The sequence below is a fragment of the Rhincodon typus genome, chromosome 4 (assembly GCF_021869965.1).
Source record: "Rhincodon typus isolate 14 chromosome 4, sRhiTyp1.1, whole genome shotgun sequence".
In the NCBI taxonomy this organism is placed as follows: domain Eukaryota; kingdom Metazoa; phylum Chordata; class Chondrichthyes; order Orectolobiformes; family Rhincodontidae; genus Rhincodon; species Rhincodon typus.
In genome coordinates, this window is record NC_063335.1 from 10,624,085 (window position 1) to 10,638,622 (window position 14,538).

Sequence of the window (14,538 nt, forward strand, 5' to 3'; positions counted from 1 at the left end):
ATGCTGCTTGGCCTGCTGTGTTCATCCAGCCCTGCACCTTGTTGTCTCTAATATACCAGACTGTCTCCTGTTGCCTTATTGGTTAAAGCCTCAAATGGACAAATAAATATTGAGATTTGAGTTTAAACTGTAACCCTTAATTTACAACTGGGGGAGCCAAGCATATGCAAGGAAAAAAGAAGTTGAAGGTACAACAAAAGGAACATGAAACTGTACAAGAGAAAGACAAAGTTAATAAAATGAAGTTGCGTGTTTCGTTGGAATAAGAAGGATTCTTATCCCTCTTCCTGAGTATTGTGTGAATCCGATTAAAGAATTTCTAAGTTTCCGAAATCTTTTCTAAATCACAGAAGAAAGTCTAAGAACTGAAGCAGAATATGACTCAATTTCCAAACTTTTCATTTCTACAATTTAGCAATCTTAGTATTAAAGTTAATGGATTTCATCCTTAAACTAAATTCTGTACTACCTATTTAATCACAAAAAGTGCATTGGTCACAGGTACAGAATAAATCCTCAAGAAGGATGTAGATATTTTATTGGGATTTTAGGAGTTGACCCAATGACAACTGTTGGAAAAGTCTCACACAACAACAGAAGGTGCTGGAAAAGCTCAGCAGGTCTGGCAGCATCTGTGAAGAAAAAACGCAGTTAACGTTTTGGGTCCCATGACTCTTCCTCAGAACTTAGAACAGTCTCAAATGGTTATCTACCAACATTAATATGCATATGAACAAAATTGGCTTACACCTCAGTTTGGTGAACAAATACTGCTTAACTTAAAAGACAACAATATTGGAGGAGAAATGACATTGAATCATGAAAAGGGATTTTCCAATTTTTGCTGTTTCCCCAACAAGTACCATTTATGCCCAAGAATAACTTGGCAACCAATATGATCCCATGAATAATTCAAGAAGTTGGCTATGATATTAATAGATAAAAACCCTTTATATTTATCAAAATTATGATTTTCCTTGCACCCCCTCCCCAACTAGCTTGAGCTCTTCATTAGATTTTAAGTTTTGTTAAGTTCTGACATTACCTTCTGCCTGGTTGGGCTGTGGGAGAGTGTATTTGTGTTCTAAGAACAAGTTTCAAAGAGGTGAAGAACTGTTGCGTGTGTAAGGTAAGATGCAGAAGGTCTGCTGCAGATGTGTCTGAAGCAAAAGACGAAGTGGTGCAGTGCAGTGTTCTAAATGGAAACGCAGACATTAGGTGTTAATTTGGATAACACCTGAAAATGGCTGTGGTAAATACTGTACAGGTTGTACATTAAATTCATATGCCTGTCATTTTACCTAATGCCTGTGTTCAATCAGAGCTATCTGCTTTTGGCTACATGCATCTGCACCAACCCTGATATTACAAACAAGTATTGCAAAGTAAAGATATCCTGCACCTCTTGAACAGGAGATGAACTGTTGCTGGAAGAAGTGGCAGGAGTTCTTTATGAACTGAATCTGTGCTGCAAAAGACTGGAGAATGGCTGGCTATGTAATAGTATGATTTGCTGGTAGAACACTGAAGGCCATGGGAAAGGAGGAAAGGAAGAGAGGTGTTTTGTATTTGGAGACGGGTAAGGTGTTGTTCAGACATGTGCTCAGGAGTAACATTCTCTGTAACATTTTTCATGTTCTGCCACCACACTGGCAGAGGAAGTTGGCACACTGACATCATCATTGTGAGCCTAAAGCCAGACGCGGATGCCATCTCCACCCAAATTACGATGCATGATGCCACTGACCTGTAAGGAACCCTCATTACTGCTCACTCCACTTGGCCTCTTGCTCTGCAATTTCATGTGATATCTCTGGCACCTGGCTGTCCTACTTTGCTTGGACTCTCACTGCCTCGCTACTTCAACGATGGGCCTTTCCTCCTGTTTGGTGCCCCAATTGACACCTTGCTTGCTATCTCCCTGGTCACTCTGTGACCAATATCCTCACTTCCTCTCCCCAATTATTGCCTTGCTCCCTCATTCCTGAGTAAACAGCAAGGCAGTACAGCATTAAGTGGGAGGGAGCCAGAAAGCCATCAGAAGTTGAATGCACATCTGTTTGGAGTGGAGCAGCAAGTAAATCACAATCCCAGGATTTGGATTCCTTTGAAATATTTGCAAAACATTCATGCTATTGCTCTGATTCTTTAATGTAGGCAACTGATTGTTGTATCACTGGCAGTGACCTTATGGACAGTTTGACCACATAGGTGGAGCGTGCTACCCCTGCAGTTTTGGTGGCAATAAATTAAACTCTTAAATCTATGGTCCCCTTAAATTTAAATTAATATGTGCATAGTAAGTTAAGAGGGCCAACTTGTGTGCAGCGTGCATGGGGATTTTCATGTTGTTGTGCAGCTGCCCAAACTTACAGGGAACATTACTCAAGAGGCATTGAGAAGATGTAGTGAACTTACATTGCTAAAAGAAGACAATAAGTTGTGGGTTTTTGTCTTGCACTCATCAGAACCAGGACACAAGCAACAGATTTAAACATAGGGACATCATTTTATATAGCAAAGGGAGAGGCTGCTGATCGATTGGGCCATCTTTGGCATGGAGAATGTAGTGAAGACCAAGAGTGCTGTTCTGAGAAGGTGGTGCCATGCAGGTAGAACTTTAATGACCTCACATGAATTGTCAAGTAAATGATTTCAGCTTCAAATGGAATATCCTTCTAATCACATCGTTATCCTCATTCATTGCCCAGTTCACCTAACCCCATCACATCTATCAATCAATCAGGATGCAATCCTAACATTCAAACGTTTTACCTCTCCCTAACATGCTTAGCCTGTTGCAAGCCTCATACCTCCAACTTAGCCTTACCCCTCCCACCTACCCTAACCCCCTGACACATCTAGCAGCTATTCTACCATGACATCCACATCTGTCAAGTGTAATGCAGGACACTGATAGACACATTTCCCTCTTTCTTGCGGGAGCTAGTGCATAAAAATGAGCTGGAAGAGAATGCTTTTGAATTTTTGAATACTCAAAAAGGAGACTGCTCTGGCCAAGATGACTTTTGGCATATTTCCCTTCAGACTGTGTACGTTTATCACAGATGGAAATTTTATGGTTTAGAAGACCTCACCCATAGAGCCTAAATAATAAATTGAACTACAGAGCCAATTTCTCCCCCGCTGTTTGCAATTAAACACTTTATGTTCCCAGAGTTACATTGGAAAAAGTTCAAAACCCCATTTATTTGTGTCTTTACATTAACTCTGCACACATATTTCTTGTATATTTATGTTTATAATGTTCATTATACTTGACATCTGCCTATCACATTCTAATTTTAATTCCTGCTTTGGAACTGTAAGAAACCAAATAATAAAGAATTATAGTATGAAAGAAATGTTCAAAATGGAAAAAGACCATTCAGTGCATTTTAATTGGTGCTTTGGTAGAGCAATCCAATACTGATCCCACCTTGAATGATAGAATGAAACCTGTTGGCACAATCCGCTGTGGTAGCTCTTCAGTCAAGCCATTCAATTTATCTCACGCTCTGTTCTTTCCCTATAGTCACGTTATTTTGTTCCGTTCAAGTATTCACCTTTTCCTTTGAAAATGAACTTGCTTTGATCATCCTTTCATACTCCAGATCAATATAACACATAGTAGAAAAATATTTTTTTCATGGTACTCAGCCTTTATCACCTAGTTGTCAATCCATCTACCAATGAAAAATGTTTATCCTTAATTACTGTACAAAACACTTCATGATTTTGAGCATCTTTATCAAATTTCCTTTTGACCTACTCTGCTCTATGAACAAATTGTTACTCCAATCTCTCCATGTAACTAAAATATCTCACCCCGGTAACATTTTCGTCAATTTCCTCTGTATCCTCTCTCAGATCTTGACATCATTCCCAGTGTGTGATGCCCAAAGTGGTAGACAATATTCTGGATGATAATGCTTTATAATGCTTTAGCATAACATTCTTGTTTTTGTATTCTGTGTCTCCAGTAATAAATCCAAATATCACCGATACTTTTTAACAAGCTCTCAATGTGTCCTGCTACCTCCAAAAAAAATGTGTGCATAGGTTTCTAGATTTCTCTGTTTATGAATCAGTGTTAACATTACATTTTTTTAGTTTGTAATGCCTTCTCATTTTTCCTACCAAAATGTACAACTTCACACTTCTTTAAGTACGTTTAGTCTCCCTTACATCATCCCATTCATCATTCTAAGTCTTTCCAAAATCTATGACCATCCTCCTTATTGTCATCTGCAAACTTTGAAATTATCCTCTGTAAACTCAAGCCCAAATCATTAATTTATCAGAGAACAATGGTCCCTACATGGATTCCTGGGGAAGTGTATTCTTTCCTCCCATTTGAGAAACAATTGTTCATAATACTGAGATAACAAGGTGTACAGCTGGATGAACACAGCAGGCCAAGCAGCATCAGAGGAGCAGGAAAGCTGACATTTCGGGTCTAGACCCTTCTTCAGAAATTTCGGCAGTTCCTACCATCTCTGTTCATAATACTGTCTGTTTTCTGTCTTTTAAGTAGCTTCATATTCATCCTATCACAGCTATTATAATCTTGTAGGCTTTAATTTTGCTAACAAGTCCAATATGTGGCACTTTATCAAATGCATTCAGGAAAACCATATACAAAAACCCTCTCTTTTACTTCATCATAGAACCTCATCAGGTTAGTCAAACAGTAAAGCCAGTACAGATTTGTTGAGGGCAAATTGTGTTTAATTAACTTTCTGGAGTTGTTTAATGAGATAATAGAGATGGTGAAGGTAGATGTGGTGTACAGGGACTTGCAAAAGGCATTTGATAAAGTGCCACACAACATGCTTAAGGACAAAGTTGAATCCATAGAATAAAAGGAACAGTAACAGAGTGATGGGAAATAAAGAATAGTGGTGGTGAACAGATTTTCAGACAGAGGGATGAAGATGCGCTTCCCCAAGGGTCAGTGTTAGGATCATTGCTTCTTGAACCATATTCAACCCATTGTATCTGTGCTGGTTTTCTGAAAAGCAATTTATCTAATCCCAATAGCCCAATTTCCCCCATGACCGTGAACATTTTGTTTCACTTCAGTTAATTTTCCAATTTTCTTTTGAAAGCCATGATTGAATTTGCCTCCAGTACCCTCTCCAGCAGTGCGTTCCAGATCCTAACCATTCACTGTACAAAAATAAGCTTTTTATCATGTTGCCATTTCTTCTTTTGGTGTCCCTTGATTTTTGATTATTCCATCAATGGAAACAGTTTCCTACCGACTTAGAGATCTCTCGTGATTTTGCAGATCTCTGTCAAATGTCCTCTCAACCTTTTCTTCTCCAAGATCAGCTGCAGCTTCTCCCATCTATCAACATCGCTGAAGTCCCTCATACCTGCAATAATGCTTGCATTCTGCTTTCTGTGTAATACCTCTCCTTGCATCCTAAACTCTGGTGCCCAGGATCTGACGCGATTCTTCATTTGAGGCTGAATGAATACTTTATAAAAGTTTGCCATAACATAATTGCTTTTGCACTCAACTCCTGTCTATATAAAGTCCAGGATCCTGTCGCCCATTCCCAGAACCTTTGCTAAAGCAAGTGTTTGGGAGTGTGAAGTGGCAAGTGAAAGAGGTGGAAAGCTTGCATTTCAGGGAGACGGAGGGTCAGGGAGCGTGAGGCCTTGAACATAGGGTCAGTAGTGAGAGGAAGTTCAGGGATTGGCAAAGGCTGTGAGCAGAGAAGTTGACAAGAGGAAGGGTCCGTCGTCACTGGGAGAAGCTAGCAAGAAGGAGCTTCCATGAGCTGGACAGTCAGTGAGATAGATGGTTGAGGGGAGACAAGTAGAAAGTTAGCATATTTCTTTTACATTTCAAACTTTATTCATTTTAAAAGTTATTTCATTCACCACATGGGAATTCAGCAACATGTGGCATTTTAACATACAGTTATAATGTTTTAATGATGAGAAAAATCTGGCAGAACCTGCTGGTTCACTGTCTTTAATGGGAAAAATCCAGTTTAATTCAGGTTGTTTTACTAAAATTTGCACTTTTCAGGAATGCAACCAGAACATGAAGTGAAGACTTGCTGTATCCCTTTATCTGCTTATTTTCAATCTTATATGTAAAAGACCAAGTAATTGACCATTTATTCCTCAGAGCTGATCTTCAATACAAAAATATTGAAAACTCTCTGGAAGGGATTGAGCGATATGCTATATCGAAATATCTTTTCAAGTCTGGCATCCAAGTTCATGTCCAGTCTCACTGAAATAAAATGGAACAGGGATTTTGTGATGGGTGATAACCAAAAGTCCAGATTCAGGATGTAATAATTTTGAATAAAACTAATTAAAAATATTATAACTATGAATGAGGGACAATTTGATGACAGCCCCACATTCTACCATATACCATTATTCTTGCATCATCCATGATATTGTTTTCCAACACTGAAGATGATTGCAACTGCTTTTGTTTTGCCTACATAATATGTCACTGTACTTTGTTGTGATGTAGAAGTGTAAATCCAGTTCAAAGAATATGATATAGTCATTATCACTGAAAGTTATTTGCAATTTGTGAGATAAGTATTCCAAGTTATAAATTATGACAAAGCAATGTTAATTTTGAACACTATTACAGCATTAGAATGGATATCAGTAAAGGTGATCAGGTAGTAGATACTCTATGGGTAGAATTGAGGAACAAAAACAATGTCATTCTTTGGAGCAAGTTGTTCATTGACATTTTGATTGTAATAATAGAACGGCAGAGTATGGCAACACAAGGATGAGAGAAGATTATTACTGTAACAGTGTTGTTATAATGGGAGATTTTAATTTTCACGTGGGCTGGGAGAAGCAAAACAACTCAAGTACCAAAGGCAGTGAATTTCTTCAGTGTATTTTCTGGGATAGAATTCTCTGGGCCCACTAGCACGCACCCAATGTTTTGGGTCCAACCCTTCTACTGGACTGGATGTGGGGATAGGGGGAGCTGCAGATAAGCGGGGTTGGGTGGGAGGTGGTGGTGGGTGGAGGCGGAATGGTGGTGATAGGTACTCAGTACGCCAGTCAAGACTGACGTCAGGAAACATTTCTTACACAAAGGGAATTTGAAAACTATTTACACACTCCCCCAGAACATTATTGAGGCTAGATCAACAGAAAATCTTAAAACTAAGATTGATTTTTTTTTGTTAGAAAAGCATATTAAAGACTATGAAACTATGGCCATGTGTATGGTAGTGTGGATTCAGGTTCAGATCAGCCATAATCTAATGAGTTTGAGGTTCTGAAGAAGGGTACTGGACTCGAAACATGAACAATGCTTTCACTTCACAGATAATGTCAGATCTGCTGAGTTTCTCCAGCAAATTCTGTTTTTGTTTCATAATCTAATGAGTAATTGAACAGGCTGGATGATCTGCAGGCCCTCCTTTTCTTGTGTTCCAAAGGAAGTCATAGTGCCTCAATCACTTTGGGATATTGTTGCAAAATGTGACATAAATGAAACTCTTGTCCTTCCTGCTCTTGTTTCAGTTCTTTTGGATATCATTGAATGTTAGATCTCTTTGCCTCTCCGCTGAGACCAGTATTCATTTAAAATTTTCGGCAGCTCATCTATTGCTTTGTTAGAAAAAAGGCAGCGTTTTGGTAGCCTTGTGGAGGAAGGCTTTGAGGGAGGTCAGGGGGGATCCATAATAAAAAAAAACCGTCGGGGATAGGAAGCAGGATAGTAAGCGACAGGATAAAACCCACAAGCAGCAATAACAAAACAGCAGAAATATTAAAAGTTGCGATTCGGTCCGAGCAGCTTCTTCGAACTGCCCAAGTGCTGAAACTATTCTAATAAACCTTTTATTTCATTCTAACCGCAAGATCCAACTCATTATAAAAAACCGAAAGAGCTGAGAATGTTGGAAATCAGAAGTTGCTGGAAAAAGAAAAGCTCAGCAGGTCTGGCAGCATCTGTGCAGAGAAAGCAGAGTTAAAGTTTCGGGTGCATTGGCCTGTTAATTTCTGTTTTTGTTCCAAATTTATTGTGTGCGTATTTAAAACGGCCGCGAATTGACCAGGTCCCATTGACCACAGTGTCCCACAACTGAGTCCATACAATTGGCGCGATGTATCCTTTTTGTTTGAGGAAATAGCCATTCTCCCGCCTTCTGCTGGGATTGGATACAGTATCTAATTGCCGAAAGTTTCCGGTGCCCGGCTCCTTTCTCTTGGTTCCCTTCTCTGTCAATCAGTCCGGCCCTTGGCAACATGGCTCAGAGAGGGGCTGCCTGCGAGAGAACTCTGTCGCAGATTCACGCCACTTTACATGTGGCCAAACTAGACCCGTCCGAGTTACAGCCAACAGTCCAATGCCTCTCATTCAGCGAGAGTTTCAGCTCCGAGGATTACTGCCTCATGGAAGTGGACGAAACGCTGTGCAAACACATCGAATCTGGGCAGAGGTAGGGTTCCCGTTGTAACACAGCTTAGTGTGCACAGGTTTATGTCTTTTGGACCAGAAGGTGCCAGAGAAACTCAACTGGCCTGGCAGCGTCTATGGAGAAGAAGACAGACTTTAACGTTTTCTTCACATCAGACTCGAAACGTTAAGTAAAAACCGAAATCAGAAACAAAAACAGAGAAAATGCTGGACAAGCTCAGCAGGTTAACGTTACCTCTGCCTCTCTCCACAGATGCTACCAGACCTGTTGAGCTTCTCCGGCACTTTGAGATTTCCAGCATCTGCAGAACTTTGCTTTTGTCTGTCTCTTGATCTTTTCACCGGCAGCAATCTCCAGCAGGAAAGTTTAAACTTTGTCTTCCTGGAATACGACGATGTGTGCGATATAAAATTCAAACACATGGCCCCAAATGAGGCGTTTCATTTTAAAATAGCATTAACAATTGGGGATGACAAGGTGTGGAGTTGGATGAACACAGCAGGTCAGGCAGCATCAGAGGAGCAGGAAAGGGACCGTTCTTCAGAAATTAGTGTCATTAAAAATTGGTGTCTTTTTCACACAATACGAAATAACCGTTCACACCATAATCTGGGAAATACATATTCTGCTGAAGAACAAAATCAAATTCAACCCCAGTGAGATGAGTGAAAATTTAATTGAGAGCCGTGTGCCTTGTAGATGATAGACAGGCTTTGGGAAGAATGAATCTACACGATTCCTACCCTCTGACCTGCTGCTGTATTTATATGGCCAGTTCACAGAGTCATATAGCACGGAAACAGACCCTTCAATCCAATTCGTTCATTCCAACCAAGTCTCCCAAACTAAACCAGTCCCATTTGCCTGCGTTTTGCCCATGTCCCTCTAAACCTTTTCTGTTCATGTACCTATCCAAAAGTCTTTTAAAAGTTATGCTATGGACTAGGCCAGATCCCCTCAAAATATTCTAAGAAGGTAGCCTAGATTCTAACTTTTTCTTATTTTAAAGGCAACTTATTTAAACAGTACAGTTAAAACATGAACAAAAGAAAGAGGAATTTAGAATGGCACCTGTGTGGCAAAAATGTTACTTGGCAATTTATCAGCCTAAACCTGGATGTGGTTCAGATCATGCTGCACATGCACACATTCGGCTTCAGTGTCTTAGAAGTTGTGAGTGTACTGAGCATTGTACAATCATCAATGGACATCCCCATCTCTGACTGAATGATAGAGGGAAGTTCATTGAAGCAGTTGAAGATGTTTGGGCCAAGGATGCTATCCTGAGGAACACATGAAGTTAGGGACCCTCTTCCTTTGTGCCAGGTATTACTCTAACCAGCAGAGCGATTTCCCCCATTCCCACTGACTCCAGTTCTGCAATGGTTCCGTGATGCTATACTTGGTTGAATGTTGCCTTGATGTCAAGGGCAGTCAATCTCATAATAGCTCTGGAGTTCATCTCTGCTGTCTATGTTTGATCCAGTGTAATATGGTCAGGAGCTGAGTGATCTTGGTGGAACCCAGCATATTTCTTTACTGGTGTAACGTGATAGCACTGTTGACAAGTTCTTCCATCAGTTTGCTGATGTTGGAGAGCAAAATCTAAGTGATCCAAGGTAGTCTCCAAAAAATGAAATAGGAAATTCCAAAGAAATCTCTTTACCTAGAGAACGGTGGGCTGTCACAGGGAAGAGTTGTGACAAACAGTATTGATACATTTAAAGGGAAGGTAGACAATAACCTGCAGGAGAAGGAAAAACAGAATTATGCTGATAGTCATTTAGGGAAATTGGTTGAATGGATCATAAAAGCATGAACTGGCAGGGCTGAATGGCTTGTTTGTGTGCTATACATTCTGTGTAATTCTATATGGCAGTTCTGTTGCTGAGCAGCTGTACAATAGGGTCATTTACAACACAGAATGACGCCATTTGGGCCATGCCAGGTCCCTGGAGCAAACCAGTTAGTTCCATTCTTTTGCTGTATCGCCATAGCCCCGGGAATGTGTTTCCGTCAAGAGCCCAATCAGTTTCCTTCAGAAACCATTGGTCGTTGCTGCTTCCATCTTCCTTACAGCAGCAGGTTTCAGGTTATTACCACTTGTTGCATAAAAAGTTCTTCCTCACATTCCCCCTGCATCTGTAGCCCAAGATCTTTAATCTATGTCCCCTGAGTTCTTGTATCATTCACCACTGGGAACAGCTTTACCTTGTGAACCTTACTCAAACCTACCATAACCTTGTAAACCTCGACCAATTCCTGCTCCCCGCCCTCCCCCCCACCACCATCCCCACCATCACCGTCACCAATATCCTTTGATTGTGTTTTTTTCCCGATGTAACCTTGTAGCTAAATTGGTGTATCCAGGAGCCATTCTGGTAAGTTAAAAGTCTAGCATCACTTTTCTGCTTTTGAACACAATATCTCTTTGAAGCCCGCAATCCCATATGGTTTGCCAACCACTTGCATCATTTCTTGCTATCTTCAAAGATTTGTGTTTTGCTCATGTCCACTCAGACACAATTTTGATAATCAATCTTTTATGTGAGCTCAGTTAGCTGAATGGTTGGTTTGCGATGCAGAGTGATGCTAACAGTGTGGATTCACTTCCCACCAGCTCAGGTAACCATTGAAGACTCCCCTTCTCAATGTCTCTCATTGCCTGAGGAATGGTGACCCTCGTGTTAAACCACCTCCAGTTGTCTGTCTCTAATGAGAGAGCAGCCCTATGGTCCAGTAGGACAATGATGACTTTACCTTTACCTTTCAACTTTTTCTTAAAACTTAGACAATATCTGCTGCATTCTCTTCATCAATATTATTTAATCAAAAGTTAAAATGAGCTTTAGTTGGGTACAATCTGCCTTTTACAACTTATGCTGATTCTCCTTAATTAATTAATCCCCCCCCCACCACCGGTTATTATTTCTAAAATCTTACTCATCACTGATGTGAAACTAATTGGCCTTTAGTTCTTAGGACCATTACGTATTTTCTAAAATCAGGTTGTCACACCTGCAATCCTTGAGCACTTTGTATGTAGGGAAGATTATGGCAAACGCTTCAGCCATCTCCACCACTGTACAAGATACCTGTTAAATATTCTAGCCATGCCATTCTCCTTTAAGCATATGTCACCATGTTGGCCTGCATTAGGACCTGCTTCATCTCTTAGATTAAATGCTGGAAGAGGGATTTCAGGGTGTCTTTTACGTTGTCTGTCATTCTATTCTTTATAGTATTTGCCAGTCCTATTTTCCTCTTCACTTTCCCTCTCAATCCATTGTTGTTAACCTAATACTCACTTAAAGAATTCAATTGACATGCTTCACGTATTATCTTTTCCTCATAGAATCATAGAATCCCTACAGTGTGGAAGCAGGCCATTTGGCCCATCGCGTCCACACCAACCCTCCGAAGATCATCCCTCCCAGACACACTCCCCAAACCCTATCCCCGTAACCCTGCATTTCCCATGGCTAACCCACCCAGCCTGCACATCCCTGGACAATTTAACATGGCCAATCCACCTAACCTGCATATCTTTGGACTATGAGAGGAAACCGGAGCAACTGGAGGAAACCCACGCAGACCTTGCAGACAGACAGTCTCCCGAGGCTGGAAACAAACCCAGGTACCTGGTGCTGTGAGGCAGCAGTGCTAACCACTGACCTGCCATGCCAACCCTGGTCATCAAAGGTTCTTTGACATTGCTTGCCTACCGTTTGCTGTTATTAGAATGTATCTAGCCAGTATCTGAAGCATCCCCTCAGAGATTACCCAATGGACAATTGCAGTTGATTTTGTAAATCTTTTGTTCCATTTTATCCTGACCAATTTCCTGCTTATTATTAAAAGTGCATTGTCCCCCCTCCATCACATTTAACCAAGTGTACTCCCATAGACCCTTGGCCGACCTGTCCCTCCAGCAATACCTCTTTTTGAGTTAGAAAGAGACATGGGGGAGGCGATGGCCTAGTGGTATTATCGCTGGATTGTTAATCAGATAATGTCCTGTGGATCTGGGTTGGAATCCCGCCATGGCAGATGGTGGACTCAATAAAAATCTGGAATTAGGAGTCTAATGATGACGATGAATCCATTGTCGATTGTCAGGAAAAACTCACCTGGTTCACTAATGCCTTTTAGGGAAGGAAACTGCCATCCTTACCTGGTCTGGCTTACATGTGACTCCAGACCCACAGCAATGTGGTTGGCTCTTAACTGCCCTCTGGGCAATTAGGGATGGGCAATAAATGCTGTCTAGCCTGTGATGCTCTCATCCCATGAATAAATAAAGAAAAAAAAATTGTCAAAGAAGTTCTTCTGAACATATTTCACAACTTCCCTGCTTCCTTACCTATTTACTCTCACAGTATTCCAAACGATATATGGGTACAGTAAATGAGAGCCCCATGTATCATCACTCAACTGTTCTGGCACATTGCTGTGACTTCTCTGCAGATTTGCTCCTCTATCTCTCTTTTGGTATTTGGATGCTGATGGAACACTTCAGCAGCATGATCCGACCAGTTTTTCTTAGCCTGAACCAGATTCTGTCTTTACCCCTTATAGGATATCTTCTCTTTCCAACACTACAATGTCTTCTCTGATCAGTACTCAACTCCACTTCCCTTTTTCCTTCCCTGCTTTTTCTGAACACTTTATATTTTTGATAGTGAACTAGCTAGCCCTCAGCATTTTAACCCACTTTTCCACTATTGCTGCTACATAATATTTCTATGTGACGATTTAGTTCACCAGCCTCGTTCATCACACTTTGTGCTTTTTTATATATGCTGTAAACCTATTTTTGTATTCCACATGTTCATAGTGTCATAGTCATACAGATGTACAGCATGGAAAGAGACCCTTCGGTCCAACTCATCCATACCGACCAGATATCCTAAATTAATCTAGTCCCATTTGCCAATATTTGTCCCATATCCCTCCAAACACTTCCTACTTGTTTACCCAACCAGATACCTTTTAAATGTTGTAATTGCACCCTCCTTAACCACTTTCTCTGGCAGTTCATTCCACACACACACCACCCTCTGTGTGAAGAAGTTGTTCCTTCGGTCGCTTTTAAATCTTTCCCCCTCTCACCTTAAACATATGCCCTCTCGTTTTGGACTCCCCTACCCTCGGGAAAAGACTTTGACTATTCACCATATACGTGCCCCTCATGATTTTATAAACTTCTTTAAGGTCACCCCTCAGCCTCTGACACATAGCCCCAGCCTATTCACCCTCCAACCCTGGCAACACCCTTGTAAATCTTTTCTGAACCCTTTCAAGTTTTACAACATCCTTCCTATAGGAGGGAGACCAGAACTGCACACACTATTCCGAAAGTGGCCTAACCAATGTCCTGTACAGCCATAACATGACCTCCCAACTCTTATACTCGACGCACTGACCAATAAAGGCAAGCATAACAAATGCCTTCTTCACTACCTATATAATATGGTATGCCTCCCTTATCCATTACTGGCTCACATTTTCACTTTACACATCCTGTTCTTCTTTTCTACTCTTGCATACCCACACCTTTTGAATTGGTGTCTGCTGCCCCAGAAGTGGCTCAAAGAACCTGAACCTCTCCCTCCTGCGCCATGCCTGAAGCTATGCTTTGGTCCTCTGTTTTTCTTATTTCTTCCCTCAATTGTTGCAAGTGACTAGGAATAATGCAGAGATCATCTTGGAAGTGCTTTTTGTTAATTTGCTCCCTAAATCTTGAAAATCCAACCATAGGACCTCAAAGATAGCAGGAACTGCAGATGCTGGAGAATCTGAGACAACAAGGTGCAGAGCTGGATGAACACAGCAGGCCAAGCAGCATCATAGGAGCAGGAAAGCTGACGTTTTGGGCCTAGACCCTTCATCAGAAATGGGGGAGGGGGAGGGGGTTCAGAAATAAATAGGGAGAGAGGGGGAGGCGGATAGAAGATGGATAGAGGAGAGGATAGGTGGAGAGGAAACAGACAGGTCAAAGAGGCGGGGATGGAGCCAGTAAAGGTGAGTGTAGGTGGGGAGGTAGGGAGGAGATAGGTCAGTCCAGGGAGGACGGACAGGTCAAGGGGGCAGGATGAAGTTAGTA

General features: G+C 41.2%; 2 protein-coding genes across 5 annotated transcripts in view; one reads left to right on the forward strand and one right to left on the reverse strand.

Annotated features, from left to right (window-relative positions):
- The window catches only part of deptor (DEP domain containing MTOR-interacting protein), a 215,057-nt gene that overhangs the window by 65,761 nt on the left and 134,758 nt on the right, over window positions 1-14,538 (reverse strand). The gene's annotated exons all lie outside the window — the stretch shown is intronic.
- dscc1 (DNA replication and sister chromatid cohesion 1) overlaps window positions 8,231-14,538 on the forward strand; it is a 45,476-nt gene continuing 39,168 nt past the window's right edge. For both annotated transcript variants that reach the window (XM_048595497.1, XM_048595498.1), the window contains exon 1: window positions 8,231-8,453. In XM_048595497.1, coding sequence (XP_048451454.1) covers window positions 8,260-8,453 — 194 coding nt within the window. In that variant the 5' untranslated portion in view covers window positions 8,231-8,259. The remainder of the gene's footprint in view (window positions 8,454-14,538) is intronic.